At 39.2% G+C, this 19,285-nt stretch overlaps 1 protein-coding gene across 1 annotated transcript in view; it reads left to right on the top strand.

Moving 5' to 3' along the window:
- TTC6 (tetratricopeptide repeat domain 6) overlaps positions 1-18,741 on the top strand; it is a 244,409-nt gene extending 225,668 nt beyond the window's left edge. Inside the window, exons 31-32 of the mRNA XM_060401450.1 lie at positions 6,709-6,934; positions 7,436-18,741. Coding sequence (XP_060257433.1) covers positions 6,709-6,934; positions 7,436-7,572 — 363 coding nt within the window. The 3' untranslated portion in view covers positions 7,573-18,741. The remainder of the gene's footprint in view (positions 1-6,708; positions 6,935-7,435) is intronic.
- The last annotated feature ends 544 nt before the right edge of the window (positions 18,742-19,285 follow it).

Here is a 19,285-nt window from a genome sequence, read left to right on the forward strand (position 1 = left end):
ATTTCTTCCTGGCCACCTCTTTTTAAAGATAGATTATTTAATTATTTAATTAAAAAAAATTAAATGCGATTTCTTACCAATTTTTTCTAGTTCATTTTATAATGTTACAACTTTTATCTACAGTGTAGTAATACTTTTTTCTGGTCACTTTTATTTCTAAAAATCTATTAATTTTTTATCTTTGATTTTTACAATGAAGGCAGGCAAATTACTTTTCTGTTCCTTATATTTGAATGAGATAATTTTTTTTACCCCCTGGACTGAAAGCAGAGATTCCTGTGGAAAACAGGGTGATGATCCATGGTAACTTTCTGAGTTGAGCTACCTCTGGTGCTTTTGCAAAGGACTTTCCAGTCTGTTCTGTTTAGTGTAGCCTGGTTTGGGAAGACTTTTATCACAAGCTCTGTGTCTCTTAGAACTTCTCACAGTCCTTGCTTCTAAGATAACATACTCATCTTAAAAAGTTTTTATTGCTTGCATTTTCTGAGATCTATAACCTCTGTATTCTCCTCTACCACCTGATATTGTCACCATACCCCTTAAAAGTGATCTTCAGGACAGCTTTATCTACTGAGAGGCTACAGTCCTTTGCGTTTTGCTGGAAGAGTTGAGCAAGTACTTCCTGATTCCACTTAGCTCTTCATTCTTTCAATCTCCTACCTGCCATCTGCTAGGAATTGACGAAGACCCTGAGGATACAGAGCTAAACGAGACAAGGAAGACTTCTTTTATGATGTAGTTTACATTTTATTGGAGGAAGAAATAGAAAATAATATAATATTAGTAGTGTGATAAACATCTAATACCACCTCATATAAGCAGTACTATATCAGTATTAGCATGTGTGTGGGACTATAGGAGGTTACCTGGGTGGATAATGTAGGTGGAGAGAAGGGGTTTAAGGAGCAAGCTCTGGGGCAACATCAGTGTTTAGAAGTGAGGCAGAGAGGAGATGCCAGAGTGTAGACTGAGAAGGGAGAATCCAGCCAGGATGATGGGAAGAAAAGCAGGAGAGCATATATTACCTCAAGAACAAAGTGCTTGAAGAAATGTGCCCTGTGTCAAACGCTGCTGAGAAGTCCAGGTAAGAGAGGATGGAGAGAATCCTTGATGACTTTGGTAAGAACATCATTGGAGTAGCAATGGCACCAGAGCCTTAAGTGGAAAGGGTTTTGGAGAAAATGTGAGGGGAAGAATTAGACAGTTCAACTAGTTCCAGAAATTCTCCTGTAAAGAGAAGTAGTGAAATGGGGGTGATGGCTGGAGTGGAGTAAGGTGTTGCTACTTTTAATTTTTTAAAATATGAGGGATATTGATTCATGCTCCTGTGTTAAAGGATCTGGTGGAAAAGGAGAAATTGTTGGTATAGGAGAGAGTGATAGAGATAATTAGGATCAAAATCTTTGAGGATTTGGAGGGGCTAAAGTTTGGAAGTTCCAGGGGTGGCCTTTGAAGAGAGCAGGTCACACTATCCATTATGTCGTGAAGGAACGGACAGAGTATAGAAGAGAGTACCGCTGCTGTAGATGGATAGATTTTTTTAAAAGTTGCTTTTTATTTATTTATTTTTTGATTGCACTGGATTTTTGTTGCTTTGTGCAGACTTTCTCTGGTCGTGGTGTTCAGTTCAGTCGCTCAGTCATGTCTGATTCTTTCTGACCCCATGGACTGCAGCACGCCAGGCCTCCCTGTCTATCACCAACTTCCAGAGTTTACTCAAACTCATGTCCATCAAGTTGGTGATGCCATCCAACCATCTCATCCTCTGTCATCCCCTTCTCCTCCTGCCTTCAATCTTTCCCAGCATCAGGGTCTTTTCCAGTGAGTCAGTTCTTCACATCAAGCGGCCAAATTACTGGAGATTTAGCCTCAGCATCAGTCCTTCCAATGAACACCCAGGACTGGTCTCCTTTAGGATGGACTGGTTGGATCTCCTTGCAGTCCAAGGGACTCTCAAGAGTCTTCTCCAACACCACAGTTCGAAAGTACCAGTTCTTTGGCGCTCAGCTAGTTGCGGTGAGTGGGGGCAGATCCTCGCTGCGGTTTGCAGGCTTCTCACTGGGGTGGCTTCTCTTGTTGTGGAGCATGGGCTCTAGGCGTGGGGGCTTCAGTAGCTGTGGTATGTGGGCTCCACAGTTGTGGCTCACTGGCCCTAGAGCGCAGGCTCAGCGGTTGTGGCATACAAGTTTAGGTTCTCCTTGGCATGTGGAATCTTCTCAGACCAGTGATGGAACCCGTGTCCACTGTCTTGGCAGGTGGATTCTTATCCACTGCACCACCAGGGAAGTCTGATAGGTAGATTTTGATAGTAGGCATTTCTATTTATTGGTTATAGTTTTTCCATGAGATATGAGTATCATTTACCAGTTAAGAGTAAGGATGGATAGGTAAAAAGGGGGACATGTGGCTAGGAGTTTTGAAGAGGAAAGAGAGCATGTGAAATAATTATTCTAGAGAGTGGTAGTGTGAACATTCCAGGGAAGTATAGTAGGACTACCAGACAACTTTAAGTTCTCATTTGAAGTTTGTGGTTAAATCTAAAGTGAGATCTTGACTCTATACTGCTTTGTATATAATTCTTTCTATACAAATTCAGTATGGCTTTGTGTCACTCCATAGCCATTTCTTTGAGTTAGTCTCTTATCTCCTCATTCCAGGTAAGCTCTTTAATGCCAGGAATCACACTCCTGTCTCTTCCCCTATATTTCCTTACTCAGAAAGCACATCCATACCCACGGCTTATGCTGCATGTCAGCCTCTACCTTTCTTCTGAGCTCCTAACCCATACTTATCAGTTGCTGAAACTGGATGCTTTATAAGTGCATTAGAGTCAAAACGGAATTAACCTCTGTGTCTTCTACACCCCATCCAGCTCTTCTTCCTAGAAACCCTGTCTCAATTCACGATGTCATTCCTTAGAGTCACCTGAGTAGAAATATTGCATCAATCATAATTTTTCTTCCTCAGCTTCATCTAATCAGTCATCTGATTCTGTCAGTTTTGCTTCTTAGTTTTTTCTCACACATGCCACTTCCATTCTGTTTCTGCTGCAATTGCGTTAGTTTCATTCTTTCCCAAGTTAAATCAGTTAGCTTGCTGACCCCTATGATGAGGCTGGTTGACCTCAGAGGTGAAGTTAGATGCTGGGACCGAGAATTATCAAAGATATTATTGTGTAAGGCATGAATGAGACTGTCATAGCTCAGACCTCAGATAGCTGGGAGTCTAATGTCTTCCGAGGCTGACGGTCAGGGTAAGTTACCTTAAACTTTGTCAAGCTCAGACTACTCTCCAGCTGAGTTTCGGCAATGTGTCTGTGTGCTAGAGAGTTAGTTAATGAGATTAAGACATACACAATGCCCAGGGCAATTTTCTGTTTCCATAGCTGCTTATGGTCCACGTGAGAAGGAAACTCTCACATTTTAAGCTTATTTGTCCTGAATAAGTCTATGGATATCATGTATAAGACTGTTTGGTTAGATCTGAAGTGTAGTTTGAATTTTGATCATACTTAAAAAGTATGGCTCTTTCTCCTCAAACTAGGGGAACATCAGCTGGGCAAATATTTGATCTAAAATATATTCTGTCCTCTGTCTTGATAGACTGGATACCTGGGCTTTATAGTGCGTGCTCCCTTCAGAGACAAACAGACTTTGAGAGTGGTTTATTCAGCTATTTTTGTATGCTCTGTGGTTTTTTTGTGGAGAAAATTCTTCTATTTGCTGTACACCCTCCTCCCTGCTTTATTTCTGACTATGGATGGAAGATTTAGGGCCAGGAGGAAGGGTCTTTCAATAAACCAAATAATCTCTAGAGGGTTAAGACATGTATGTGTTCTGGCTTCTTTTGTGATTAGTTAGTAGCTTCATGGTTGTAAACCACATTTGGATGCATCATGAATTATAGGTGACTTTTCAATAATAACTGAGTCAGCCTTCTAATTAATTACAGGTACAAGGGAACTTACAGTTATGGTTCTGAACTAATTTTAGTTTTGGGGATTGAAATTCTAGAGACACAGTTTGAATCAGAAAGCATCTAGAAGCTAGTAAACAAGTTGTAGCTTCCCAGGTGGCACTAGTCGTAAAGAGCCCTACTGCCAGTGTAGGAGGCAGAAGAGATGTAGGTTCAGTCCCTGAATCAGGAAGATCTCTGGGAAGGAAATACTACAGCCCACTCCAGTATTTTTGCCTGGAGAATCCCATGAACAGGAGCCTAGCAGGTTACAGTCCATGGGGCCACAAAGAGTTGGACAAGACTGAAGTGACTTCAGTCAATCCGAAAGGAAATCAGTCCTGAATAGTCATTGGAAGGACTGATGCTGAAGCTCCAATACTTTGGCCACCTGATGTGAAGAGCTGACTCATTGGAAAAGACCCTGATGCTGGGAAAGACTGAAGGCAGGAGGAGAAGGGGACAATAGAGGATGAGATGGTTGGATGACATCATCAACTCGATGGACATGACTTTGAGCAAGCTCTGGGAGTTGGTAATGGACAGGGAAGCCTCACGTGCTGCAGTCCATGAGGTCGCAAAGAGGCGGACATGACTGATTGGCTTATCATGTCGAGCAGTGGAAATTAGACCAGTTGTTAAATCAAGGCCATCCATTGTGGTAGGCATCTTTGTCCTCTAACTACTCCATGGGTGATAATACTCCTGTTCTTCTAGTAACCTCATTAAATATATAGGCTTTCATTTCCTAAGTAGTATATATTTAAAGCTGCAATAGAAAGTTATATTGTTCACAGTTAGCCATACTATAGTGTTTTACTAAGTTCATTTATTTTAGCTGGGGTAGGTGTTAGCTCCTACCTGATTGAAGTCATCCTTTTGTGATTTTGAATTGTATAGTTTTTATTGAGGACTTATTGGTTAGTTAAAATGAAACTTAAATTACTTTTTGAAGGAAGTCTTGGCCCTGCTTTGAGTCATTCCCTTGCCTCATTTGTAATGACTGTGAGTCCAGCCTCCTGTTCAGGAGTGAATTCTTTAAGCTTTTCACAGAGGAATGTCAATTCTGCTGCCTTTTTAAGGGATCCTTAAATGGCACTTAGCCACAGCACAGAACAGCTCCCATTCTGGGACGAGATGGATTACACAGTCTTGATCTAATTGCTTATCAAAAGTCACAAACAGTCAAATTCATGGTATATTGCCTGAGGGCTATGATCTCTCCATTTGCAGATACTAGCAAAAAAAAAAAAAAAAGATGGATCAGTATAATTGAGTCTTTATCATATTCTACATATTGTTCTCAGTACTTTACCTGTTAGCTCACTTAGCTGTCATAGCAGCACTGAAAGGAGAGTTCGATTTTTTGCTTTCATGAGTCAAAGAGTGTTTTAGGTACTCACCTGAGGGCATAGAGCTAATATGTGGTAGAGCCTGGACATCTGGCCCTGAGGTCTGAGCTCCAGGCCACCATGCTCCCAGTGTTTTACTTCACCCACAGTGGAAGTGAACTGAGAACAAATCCCTGGGAAATATAAAGAAAAACAGTCCAGCGAAGAAGACTGATAGAAAATGATCAGAGAGGTAGGAGAAAAACTCGGGAGACTCCCTGTTTCAAGGACAAAGAGAGTTTTAAGGGGGAAGGAGAGACCAAGGGCATCTGTGCCACAGAAATGCTGTGGGAGGAAAGGTCTAGAAAATGTCTGCTGGACTTCACAACACCCTTAGCCTTACCAAAAACTGACCTCATGGAAAGAGGGAGATAGATAGAAGCCAGACTGGTGTGCTGGGGGAAAATTGAGTGCTAAAGGAATTGGATTCAGCAAGCTGTATTGTTAGAAATGACTTTTCCTAATTTAGGGAGGTTTCAAACTTTTTTTGAAACTGTGGTGCGCTGGGGGAAAATTGAGTGATAAAGGGATTGGATTCAGCAAGCTGTATTGTTAAAAATGGTTTTTCCAAATTTAGGGAGGTTTCCTTTGAATTCAAATTCAAAGGAGTCAAATTTTTATTCATTCTCTAACTAGAGAAGAGATTCCTCCCTTGAGTAGTAGCATGTCTAATCAGTATCTCAAACTATTTGTGGTGAAGGAGCAGTTTTTAAGATTTTTCTAACTTACTTAAGACCCCAACACCGGTCTATGGACCACATTTGCAGGATCCTTTCCAGCTTGAGAATTTGTTGTGAAGCATCTGGAATCTTGGATCTTCTTGAAAAGCTGATTTTTATCTTCTCTCTTCTTTCCTTACAGCTTTTCATAGTATAACTGTGTTTTTAAACCTTTTTGGTATGGTTTAGAACTTTATTTTCAAAGTTCACTTCTCTCTTTAGCCTTTACTCTGCTTTTATATGAAAAGTGTTGTTAAAGTTTTCTAACTTATGTTTTATTTTCCTGTTGTGACCTTTTTTCTTAACTTATAGTGTTGTATAGGGATATGAGATTTGTGTGGGGGGGTGGGAGGGGTGGGGGCATAGACGGCAGGGGGAGGTGGTAGGAGAACATTTCACTTCAGCAGAGAGGAGTATTTTATCTCTGACACTATCTAAAACTGCTGACACAGGATGATAACCCAAAGCAGACCAACTATTGGTTGGTTTTATTATCATCTTTTACATTCTCTGCAAATACTGTACCTTCTTATCATCTGTATCTGATACGGATGGCCTGAGTTTTATAGTAAAAGTGTTTCAAATTGCTGTATAGCTGCCAGTTAAAATATATTCAGATTGTCATTATCTTCACATTTCTATAGGCTAGTGACTACTTCTCAAAGGCTTTAAAGTTTGATCCAGAAAATGAATGTGCTACCATGAATCGAGCTATTGCAAATACAGTATTAAAGCGGTATGAAGAAGCGAAAGAAGATTTTGCATATGTAGCTGAAAGCTGTCCATTGTGGGCTGCAGTATATTTTAACAGAGCATACTTCTACTGTTGTTTAAAGCAATATGAACTGGCTGAAGAAGACCTAAGTAAAGGTATATTTTTTTGGTAATTTTTTGAGTAAGATTACAATGTTTGAATTGTTTTTAGATGACAAAAGAAGAAAGACATCAGGTCTATTTGCTTAGATAAATTTACATTAGAATTAATGATTTTATATATCTTATCTTTAATGTAATCAATATAGATTTGTTTATGTAATAACTTACCGCTTTGGCATTTAAAATGTAGAAAATTATTAGGGAAATCATACACAAATATTGCTTGACTTTCAAAAAAGACATTGTACTGTGTTTCCCGAGTTAATTTTCTTATAAAGATTCAAATGTAACTAAATAATGTACATATGAGGAAAAATGTTTTTAAATAGGTAATACTAAAGTATTATTTTTATATTATATACTATTATTTACTAATAATAACTTATAGTAATAATAAAGTATTATTATAATTTACTGTAAAATTTGTATTTAAAAAATGAGAGTCTTTTTGAGTGCTCACATAAAAGATACCTTGAAAATTTTTTTCTTTTACAGCTTTGTCTTTGCAACCTAATGATGCTCTAATATATAATCTTAGAGCAGAAGTTCGTGGTAAGATAGGTCTGATTGAAGAAGCTATGGCTGACTATAACAAAGCACTTGATCTTCAAGAATGTGCCTCGGTGGTATGACTACATAGACCACAGATTCTGTAGCAATTTACACAGTTGTTCTTCCAGAAATTGAAACCTGTTTGTTGCTTTTAAAAAAGTTTTCACTATCTTCATTATTGTATTCTTTGTGTTAGTCTTTTATATAATCCTTTGATACATTTTAACATCTTCTTTATATATTAATTATAAAACTTTTAGATCATTTTCTGCAGATTTGTAACAACTCAAAAATGAATTTTTTTCACAACATTAGAATTTAAATGAGAATGTTTCTCAAGGGCCCTAGTAACACAAAATATTTTCTTTAAAGTAAAATAGTTCCTTTAATAGTTCCTGCATGATTTTAGAAAAAGGATCATTGACCTTTTCATCAGTACCTAGATATTCAACAATATCCAGATTTAAAAAAATAGAGAGCTGATGACTATAAAGAAATTAAAGTCAAGCACATTTCCTTTCTCCTCCTTTGAACAATATCTGCACAGGTCTGAATTCTTCCTAGTACGTATGTTGTTCCAACACATAAACATGTGTCTCTTTTTCATGTAGCCTCCCTCTCAGGATGGCGCCTATGAAGATTTTGAGCATCTGCCTCTTTAATGCAAATTTTATAAACATATAAAAAAATCTGTATATACTTATGATTGGCTGCTGCTGCTGCTAAGTCACTTAATTGTGTCCGACTCTGTGGGACCCCATAGATGACAGCCCACCAGGCTCCCCTGACCCTGGGATTCTCCAGGCAAGGACACTGGAGTGGGTTGCCATTTCCTTCTCCAATGCATGAAAGTGAAAAGTCAAAGTGAAGTCGCTAAGTCGTGCCCGACTCTTAGCAACCCCAGGGACTGCAGCCCACCAGGCTCCTCCATCCATGGGATTTTCTAGGCAAGAGAACGGGAGTGGGTTGCCATTGCCTTCTCCTTAAAATAGCTAGAAATTCTTAATAGAATATTTCTTTAGTGAAGCAGAGAACCCTTTTCCTTTACCTCACTGGTAGTAACCAAGTTTCCTGACTTACACTCCTTTGGATTTGCTCCACTCAGTTTATTTTCCTTCTGTGTCTCATTCTTCCAGTACGTCTCCAGCTTCTCAGAGACTTGTTTTCACTGTGATGAGACTCTATGGCAAAAAAAATACCCCCATCTACTCAGTTGCCTTTGTTTTCCATTTGAGGTACCAGAGTTTCGTAGTAGAAAGTTGATTTTAAGTCAGAAGCCACTGTGAGGCTGCTTCACACTCTTTTAAGATAGTTTCCTTGGCGTGGTACTAGGTTCACGTGAGGACTGGGCCACGCCTGGTATTTCAGTGGATGACTCAGCCACCTTTAATAAGCCTCTTCACATCCTCTTGTGCTCACTTGTCTCCAGAACCTTTAGTCCCAGGCCGGCCGCTGATGAGATCAGAACAACCTCATGCACCCACTGACAGACCCTCATCTCATGCCCCAGCCACACATCTCTCACCTACAGCCCTGGGGCTTCTCTGTTAAAAGCTGAGGGGTGGCCTGCTAGCAGTGGCAGTGCTGCGCCACACACCCCGTGGACATGCAGGGGACCCAAGTCCCTGTCAAATGAGCTTTCAATGATGATGAGAGGGAAAAAACTAGTAAATCAGCTCCTTTCCATCTCTTGGTGAAGTGTTCTGAGATACTCATCTATATAGCCTCCTGTACACCTCACCTGGGAGACTAAGCTGGTACCCAGCTTCCAGACATATCCTGCACTGGTGCTTTTGACTTCCCTGGCTTGCTTGCTTTTGTTTCTCCCCCTGCTTTTCTGGGTTTGTACTTCTTGATAAAGTCATTGCCCAGAAACATTGGCCTCTGGCTCTGCTTTCTGAGACAACCCAGGCTGAGACAATTAGTGATTTTTTTTTTTTTTCTGATTACACACAAATCCTTATAACGTGAGGCAGGAATGATAAAAACCAAGGACCATGATGGCATAATGGAGCGAATCATATCTAGTATGCCCAAATGCTGCAGGTCCTGGGTCCATATCCCCTAGGGACCCAGAGTTTCTGTCTGTACCGACCTCCAACCTCTTGCACAAACTTACAATTTTCCACCTGAGGCCTTTCTCTCAGTCCATACCTCGGTTAAGCTGCTGGGCCAGGCCAGGTAGAGCGTTCTATGCCTCACAGTCATTGTTTTACTTTTTTACCTATGCCTTGTCAGGTAGCAGGTTTCTTTGCATGAGGAAACTGAGGCTCGGAAGGATAAAATTATGTGACCAGCTAGTAAATGGTGGAGCTGAAAGTCAGCCTCTATTCTAGTTTAAAAGTCTCTACTCCTCCTGCTCCTTTTCACCTAGAGAGAAATCAAACTCACCCAGAAAATAATCTTTATCATAGTGACATTAAAGCTCTCTGCCTAATGATTATTAGTACACAAAAAGGACTTCCAGTCTTAAAGAGCACTTTTTTTTTTTTAAGAACACTTCTTTTGTACTGGCGTATATGTGTATTTATTTATGTCTATGATAGTAGTAAGTATGATGACAGTAGTAAGATTATCTTGAACTTTTAATTTGAAATACAGTCAGTGGGCAACATTTTACATTTTGCCTTTGATGGTGCAGGCCAGATAAGAATGACAGTAGAAAGGTCAGCATGTGGGCAGCAAGAAAGGGGAAAAATAAAGGAAACCTGTATCTGCTGAAGACCTACTAAGTACCAGAAACTCATCTATGGCTTAAGGACATTTTCATTTCACCATTATAAATGAGGCAAGTCTTATTATTCCCATTTTACAGGAGAAAAAATATGAGGTAGAGACATTAATGGGTTTAGAACACCCTTGGTGTAATGTTGTTATCCAAACTTAATTTTGTTTTTATTTATGTAATATATTCCTTTAAGTTGACTTGCTAGAATCAATTGAATTTATTTAGCAAGAAGGAATTTATGAGAAAAAAGCATAATTATTAATGTTTGTCCCTTGTTCTACCCACAGAAATCTTTTTGCACCTGTGTTCCTTGTATCACATTATAAGAAACATTGTCCTCTATTTCTAGATGGGTGTAGCTGGAAGACACATCACAGTGAGAAGGGAAAAACATCTAATGCCTCTGCATGAACAAGAGCAGAAGTTGATTTGTGCCTGGACAGACAGATCAGAGCTAGGAGCAATAGCCTTTAGGTTTGAGAGCCTGTCTACCTTCTTAGTGGGAAGATCTCACTCTCTGAGGTTCCCTAGTGGCTTAAAAATGTTTTGATAGTTAATCTTTGAGAATCACTGATTTCCAAAAATAGCAGGCTCTTTGACCATCTACTGTGAGATTCCATTGTTCAACATCTCCTCTTCTCCTCATCCATCTTTGCCATTTATTCTCAAGAAGACATTTCCTCTCCCCAGGAGGGTGGTTTAGATCTTTTTTTCTCTGTACTTCCATGGCACTGCTACCTACTCTTTTAGAACACCCTTCATATCTGTAGAGCAACTTCCCTGGTGGCTCAGAGGGTAAAGCGTCTGCCTGCAGTGCAGGAGACCTGGGTTCAATCCCTACCTTGGGAATATCCCCTGGAGAAGGAAATGGCAACCCACTCCAGTACTCTTGCCTGGAAAATCCCATGGACAGAGGAGCCTGGTAGGCTGCAGTCCATGGGGTCGAGAAGAGTTGGACACGACTGAGCGACTTCACTTACACTTTCATATCTGTAGATCTATGTTTAGTGATTATCTTCCTCACTAGACTGGAAACTCTGCGAGGGCAAGGGTTAGGCCTATCTCATTCACCATGGTGTTGCCAATGGTTGTCACAGTTCCTGGCACATAGCTGGTGCTTCATAAGTATTTGATGAATTTCCCTAAATAAAATGGGAGTCTGGATGCTCACATTGCAAGCCATTATGACCCGACACTGTACTATTCATTTCTGTGATAAAGTGGACATATGTGAGATTCTAGGCATAGCCTCTTAAAGGTCAAAGCGGTGACTGCACTCATCCTCAGAGCAACATACTTAACATCTGTGAGTAGAAGAACTGTAAGATGAATACCCTAGAAAATGAAATTAGGAAAAACCGAGATGTAGTGAATGAGCTCAGTCTGCTGTAAAAATAACAAGTAGGTAGCTTGAAAACAATACTGTCAAGGTGATGAGGGTGAAACGTCTGAAATTATGATGTATTAACATCTTAAGCTAATTACTAATTTTTATAATTGGATGATGCTATGACATAATCTAGCTGTAACCCAATCAAGTATAGTGAATAACAGCTGTAACAAATTTTAAACTTCCTTTATATAAAAAGAAACTTTGCAGTAATCAAGGGGGGCATGGCAGATATTGAACCTAAAATTGGGGCAAGGAGTGGTCAGAGTCCAAGCATTCATATGCTTGTTCCTGGCTCTATCTGCTGAACTAGTGCTCCAAAGAGTGGATAGGAACACTCCTTTGACTTCTTTATAGTTAATCCCCATAAAGTAAATGGATTGTACCATTGTCATAGTTTTAATCCACTAAACCATTAAGGTAATTCAGCTCCTTCTTTTCTTTCTGCTTCTATGCTAGTCTAGAAACCAGTGATAATTTGACTTTCATTATGTAGAACAATATTTATAAGTATAATTCCACTTTATTGTAACATATAAAGAATATACCTCTTAAATATATTTTAAAAACCTTAAATTATTTGAATACACCAGGCTTTAACACTGAGTACTTGTGAAGAATGGGATTGCTAGTGAAGGGTTTTTGGTCAAGGGTGTGTGGGAGGTTTAAAAGAAGCTCAGTTTGAATTTTTAGTGGAGGCTTCTGCATTTTCTGCTTTGTTTAAATCATTGAGTGTGTCTTGGCTTTAGAATAGGAACAATATAAAATAATGTCCCCCACCCACTAAATTAAGTAGCTTATTTGCAACAACATTTATGACTGTAAAAGATGAACATTGCCTTTTCCTCTGGGTGTCTATAGTGAACTTCAAGCTAGAGCTGGCCTGCAGGCTCCCTTTATAGAGTTCAGCTGGTTGAGGCAGGTCCTGCTCGGGAAGGAGCTCAGGTCCCTGTTTCACCATCACCATCTCTTGGGAAGAACTTAGTCTTGAAAACATCTTTTTCTGCTATACAGATGGTATGATCATGAAGAAGTGAAGTGAAGTTGCTCAGTCGTGTCCAACTCTTTGCGACCCCATGGACTGTAGCCTACTAGGCTCCTCCGTCCATGGGATTTTTCAGGCAAGAGTACTGGAGTGGGTTGCCATTTCCTTCTCCAGGGGATCTTCCTGACCCAGGGATCAAACTTGGGTCTCGGATCGAACCCGAGTCTCCTGCATTGCAGGCAGATGCTTTACGCTCTAAGCCACCAGGGATTTCCCAGTATGATCATAGTCACTTATATTTCCAAGGAAACTATAAAATTTGCTATTCAAACATGTGAGTCAATTGAGGTCTCTTATCTTCCCAGCAACTATAATTTTAATTTACTTGCAAAAGTGGAAGATATTAGTTTTCAGGTATTCATGTAGTGATTTTGCTTTACTTTAGAGCTCTTCTCTGAAAGTAGAAAGATCTCCAAAGCCTCTGATGAGAAGAAGAAGAAAAAAAAGCACTGAACTTTGCTTTAATATATCTATCAAACTTCATGACACAAATTATAATAGAGAAATGAATCTTAAGAGGCCAGTGGTTTATGCCGGTGATACTTGTAATTTTATAGCCGTCACTTAAAAGAAAGAAATCTCTAAGTGGAAAAAAGATCATTTACATTCCAAATATAAAAATGTTCTTTAATCTTACTTCAATTGGTTAATAGGTTAGACAATTCCATTTATTGTTACTATATATATATTATTATTTGATACTTTAAAGTATGATTTTTTTTTCTTGTGTGGTTCAGAGACCTAAGGGATAGATCCATACTTATGTTTTAGAAAACATATATTTTTTTATAACCTTCCATAGATGACCTATATAAGTCTATAGATCACCTTGACTTATACTTAAAAAAACAAAAGGTAACTGGGAGTTTAACTTAATATTTTATATGACTGTTACGTAGTAGTAAGTGTTTTCTTTTTTTTAAGACAGTTATAAATAACAATATTCTGAAGTTATTAGACTGGGAGACTGCCATTTGAGTATGTTTGCTTTATAAGTTACGAACAAATCTGTCTTCTTAATCTGAAGACCATGATAAGAATTTTAGTGTCTAAGTTAAGGTGATTTATTATATTACACAAAAAACTAGAGATGAGGTCTTCTTCCTTAAAAATGATAGAGCAATGATTATATTAAAGTCTTGGAGCCCTATTCAGGAAATTTCCAAAGTCTGTAGTACAACTCTGTGCCTTTGAAATGTGGGAGACATCTCAACACGCTTTTCCAGGGTATAATTTCCCCTGAATAATGTATGAGTTGGGTACTCGCTCTGCAGTGCATTCTATTCTCCACTGAATGCTGGCTTCTCTAGTATTGCATCTCCTGCTTTCAATTCCCATGCTGTGTGTTTACTATATTGGATCTCTGATGGTGAGTAGACAAGGTGAGGCGAGGTGGAAATGTTGGAGAACTGAAAGTCCTTGGCAATCCAGAAAATAGTTCCTATACACTAAACTTTTTTAGTGTAGTTTGGTTTTGGAAGTGTGATTTTTGTATAGAGCTTTCCTCTAGGGTTTCTGAACCTGGGATGTTTTTAACATTAGGAAATAAGTGGGTAGCCAATGCATATTAATTTTACTGGAGGAGTGTCAGAGGGAGAGAGGAGGGAGAAAGTTAAGCAATTTAACTGGAAAGTAATTTATTACTATTATTTTAAAGAAATGTTTATTGACTTACTTGTTACTTGGCTGCCCTGGGTCTTAGTTGTGGCATGTTGCGGTGCTTGGACTTCTCCAGTTGTGGCTAGCAGGCTCAGCAGTTGTGGCATGTGGGCTTAGTTGCCCTGTGGCATGTGGGATCTTAGTTCCCTGACCTGGGATCAAACCTACATCCCCTGGACTGGAAGGCAGATCAGGGAAGCCCCCTGGAAAGCAATTTAGACATAAAAATACAGCAAAGTCATGGAATAGAACTTGAAAAAGTCTCATGAATCTTTACAGTAAAACATAAGACTTGGAGACATCTCTCCCTTTGGGGTGGCTGCTCTGGGGTGTGCCATAGACCCACAAGGGTTAGCATCTAGCCTCCTCTGTTGCTGGGCACTGGGAGACAGCAGCAGCCTCCAGTAGCACAGGGCTGCAGCAACCGAGGCTCCTTTCATAGTGGGTGTCCGTGAGCCCATTTTACAGATGGGGAAACTTGGGTCCAGAAAGGTTAGATGGCCCACAGAGGCTCCACACTTAAGGGAGAAGCCATAAGACAACCAGAGGAATTTGAGAAACACTGTTTCTGGAATACCTTAAAATGAAAATACCTATAAAGTCAGATATAAAAGGCTGAAGTTCCTCTTGTTTTTTTTTTAAAATTTTGATGTAATGCACGTTTGACTAACTTGATGAGTAATTCATTTCTCAAAGTCCTTTCAATGATATGTGTATTTTTATTTGATGTTTTAAGTGCCATCTTCATATCTACTTGGATCCATTCTATGCTTTATAAACTATGTGGAATAATAAAAGCACATAAGTGATTACTCAAGTGTCAAGACTGCTTCTAAACGCTCTACATGTTAGCTCTTTAATTATGACAACCACCCCATAAAATTATTATGATTAACACGCCCATTTTATAGATGGGAAAGCGGAAGCAGAGGGAGATGAGGTAATTTGCTTAAAGTCACATCAATTAAGCGGTTGAACACTCTGACTCCAGGGTGTCTGTTCTTCCCTCCGACTTTAAGCCATGTGAGAGAAGACAGATACTGAGGCCCTGCCCTCTTCAGAGGAGTTGCCTGTCAGCAGCCTGCAGGTTTTGGGGAGATCTGTGCCCTAGAAACTCAGTCTCTTGGCACCCAGAAATAATATGGTTTCTTGAGGAACTCCATGTTTTATCTTCTGTTTGGAATACCCTAGACCCAAAGTAAGCATCTCAATTTTGTTTTAAAATAAGGAAGACTAAAGGATAAAATTCAACCTTAAAACCTAGTCATTTTTCTCACTATGCTCTAGGGTTATAGCTTCTTTGGAGCCTAACTTTTATTTTCTGCAGATTAAGTCTCTCTGAGACTTATCCCTGGAACTTTACAGGAAAACGGAAGGCCCCTCTGAGAGGAAATGACTCTTGTCTCTAAACAGGACAAGGCTTTCAGAGTAATTTCTGCCATTCAGCTCTCCTGTGATCCACAAGCAATAAATGACAGTCTTTTAAAAATGGCAATGGCTTATTGAATTCTTGGGCGTCAGGCAAAGAACTTGAACGATTTCTCTACACTTGTAATGTCAAGAGGAGTCATACTCGGAGACCTCTGCTATAAAAGAGGCATTGTTTATGGCTATTGAAAAATCCCGGTGGAACTGTCCATCACACTTTATGAAATGTGCGAGTTACGTAGGTATCAGCTTTCTGGATCTCATTTTCTTTCCAGAGCATTCAGAATCAAACCCTTTCCTTACTGGCTGCTTTCATACTGATAGACACAGAGCTGTTTCCTTTTTCTTCCTTTCCTGTTTTTGTTTACTCTCTCCACATACTTTTTTCTTTCCTTCATCTCCTGTTTTGAGACCATACTCTAACTCACAGCTTCTCAAAATGGGGTGTATAGTCCACCTGGGTCAGAATAGGCTTGACTGCTTATTAAAAAAGTGTCTTTCAGGCCATTTCTCAATTGTACTAAAGCAGATTCTCTAGGAAGCACCCAAGAACTCTGCATTTCAATAAGCTCCTGAGAGATTTCTATCCACACTGAAACAAAGAAGATCTAGTCCAGGGAGTTTCCAGCTTAATTATGGAAGGCTTATTACAACAGATTTCTAGGGCCTGGTCTGGAGTTTCTGATTCAGGAGGTCCTGGGAGGGGACTGAGAATTTCTGTGGAGTTTTTGGGGGCGCTAATGCTGCTGGTTTGGAAACCCCACTTTGTGAACTCCAGAGGTTGAGAAGCTACAGTCTAATCTTGGAATCTTTTAATAAAACTTGCTTTCAAGCATTTTGGTTGTAGAAATTAAAATGTTAACGAAACCCCCAAAATGTCTCTCTGTACCTCTGTGGGGCCATTCCTCACTTTCCACATCTGCCTGTTCACCCAGCCCATCCTTCACAGGGTGACTCCCGCCCGCTTAGGAAGGCCTGAGTCACACAATTGTGAGTCATCTCTCCAAGCTCTTCACTTGTTCAAGGACACCGGCTCCCTTCTCCTTGGGTATACAGTTTGTGTTTGAGGGAAGATGTTTCATCTTTCCTGCTGTACCATTAACTCCTTAAATACAAAGTCTGTGCCCTTTCTTAGTTTGTTTTGCTTCACGGGGGGTGCTTTCTTGATGTGCAACAGATGTTTGATTAATGAATGAATGTTTCAGTGGGAGAACTGAAGTGAAGTGAAGTCGCTCAGTTGCGTCCGACTCTTTGTGACCCCATGGACTGTAGCCTATCAGGCTCCTCCGTCCATGGGATTTTCCAGGCAAGAGTGCTGGAGTGGATTGCCATTTCCTTCTCCAGGGGATCTTTCCGACTCAGGAATTGAACCCACGTCTCCCGCATTGCAGGCAGATGCTTTACTGTCTGAGCCAGTTAGAGCCAGACGGGTTTATGTTTTATATTTTCCATTTGAAGGATCTGTCTTCACAACAGTGACAGTTATTCTTTAATTTAGCTCAGAAGGTAGGTCGTGTTTGGGATAAGCATCTTTATAGTAAGATATTAAAATTCAAGGAACACTCTAGTAAGGTGCTGAGGCTTTTTTTTTACTGGTTTCCTAGAAATAATCCTCTACTCTGGCTACAGAAACTGTGGTTCCTGGACCAACAACATTGGTCTCACCTGGGAATGTATCAGGAACCCAGGATCTTGGGGTTCACCCCAGAATCAGAATCTATAGGTGTTTTGTCCCTGTGTTCAAATTTGAGAAGCACTGCATTACTCAGAAGAATTTCCTTCTAACTGAAAAAAAGAGTACTTAAAAATAGTGACAAGTCAGTGCTGGAATTTTTGTTATTGGTGATTGTAAGTTTGTTTAAAGTTGTTTGTTTGTTTTTTTTTTAAACTAGATGTGGTAACTGGGAGCTCTGCTGTGGGTTTGTAACCATCATCAAAGGTTCTTATTAAATGGACTTCATGTTATGCTAGATACTGTTAAACAAAAGTAATGAATCTGACATTTACCACAAAAAGACACATCATTGATGTGGGTAAGCACCTGTTGAGACACAATTAAACACATGAACCCTATAGATGCAGCATCAGTACAACATGAGTGAATTTGTTTTTGAAGTTTTTGTTATTATTCATCCTCTATTAGCCAATGTCTTTGATTTGAGAGTTTTCAGAACAAGCTTTTTTTTTTTTTAGCTGTTTGGATATAGAGATTTGGTATTAAACAGTAAGCTGCCATAATAATAAAGGCATCTTCTCTTTGACTTTCATTTATAGCATAACTCATGTAAATGAGTCAGGCATCAAAGGCATAAAAACAGTCTTAAATAGTCAAAAGTAGGGGAAAGTGTTTAGGTGCTTGTATTAAAATGTTTACTCATAATTTAGGGTTCAAAGTTTGTCATTATTATCCAAATACAAAAACATTCAGTAGCTTATTTGAGATTACTGGACTTGGAATATTGATTTTCCTGCTCCCTTGTGAATAGATTATGTAGTATTTAATGTGTGAGGCTTCTGTGGAATATGAACTTTCTTGGTTAACAAGGTCTCTTTCCTTTTATAACAGTTGTGATTCTCAAAAGATGCTCGTTAGTAAGGTCAGAATGGCTGCTCTGAAAACATGCTCAGTAATGGATGAGCAGATTGGCAAGGCTATTGAAGGAGTTTCTGAGCTTTATATGTCTTGTTCATTACTGTGCTCTTTTTCATTTCTCTGGGAGGTTTTGTGTGACATAATTTAACCAAAGAACAATGTCATCAAAAAGGTATTTAGGATATGGATTACAATGCTGGTTGTAAACATTCTGCCCTCCCAGGCCTGAGAATATTAGAACAAGGGAATATAGCAGTTAATTATAAAAATCTTTTTCCATTTTACGTATTATAGTGTTTGGATGAATTATTTCTTTACCATTGAAGACTTTACTTTTAAAGTCTACTTGTTATATCATCACTGTTAAACTTCTAGCACATAATAATTAATATATTATTCATAATAATTTTGTTTCACTGATGTTTTTATTGGAAACTGTGGGATTGAAAACACCAAATGGGTGCTACTATTTCAAAATACAGTATGACCATGGTCATTATGAGCAGAACATGATAATACCCATCTCTTCTTAATGGGAGAATTAAAACATCTCCAAATTCCATATGCACTTTCTAAGTTACATGAAAATTAGCATTGTAAACAGTCAAGTCTCCTGTAAGCTATATTTCCCCATGGGGAACCCCGCTTTCTCACTCTACTTCCTCTCCTCAACATAAAAAAATTAGTCCTGAATTCAGTAGTAGACAGCAAAGCATAGAGAAGGCATTTGATACATAGTTATAGAAATAAGTAACTTAATATTGGGGGGGAAATTTGACCTCTCAAAACAAAAAATGGAATTTAAAACCTGAACATAGATGTCAGTAAATTCACAGCAAAAAGTCAGACCTTACTGCCTGGATATAGAAGGTAGTCATGTATGTTTCATATCAATAATAGTCAAGTGATGTGCATTTCACATTAATGTTAATGTGGTTTAATGTTCATAA

The sequence above is a fragment of the Ovis aries genome, chromosome 18 (assembly GCF_016772045.2).
Source record: "Ovis aries strain OAR_USU_Benz2616 breed Rambouillet chromosome 18, ARS-UI_Ramb_v3.0, whole genome shotgun sequence".
NCBI classification, from domain to species: Eukaryota; Metazoa; Chordata; class Mammalia; order Artiodactyla; family Bovidae; genus Ovis; species Ovis aries.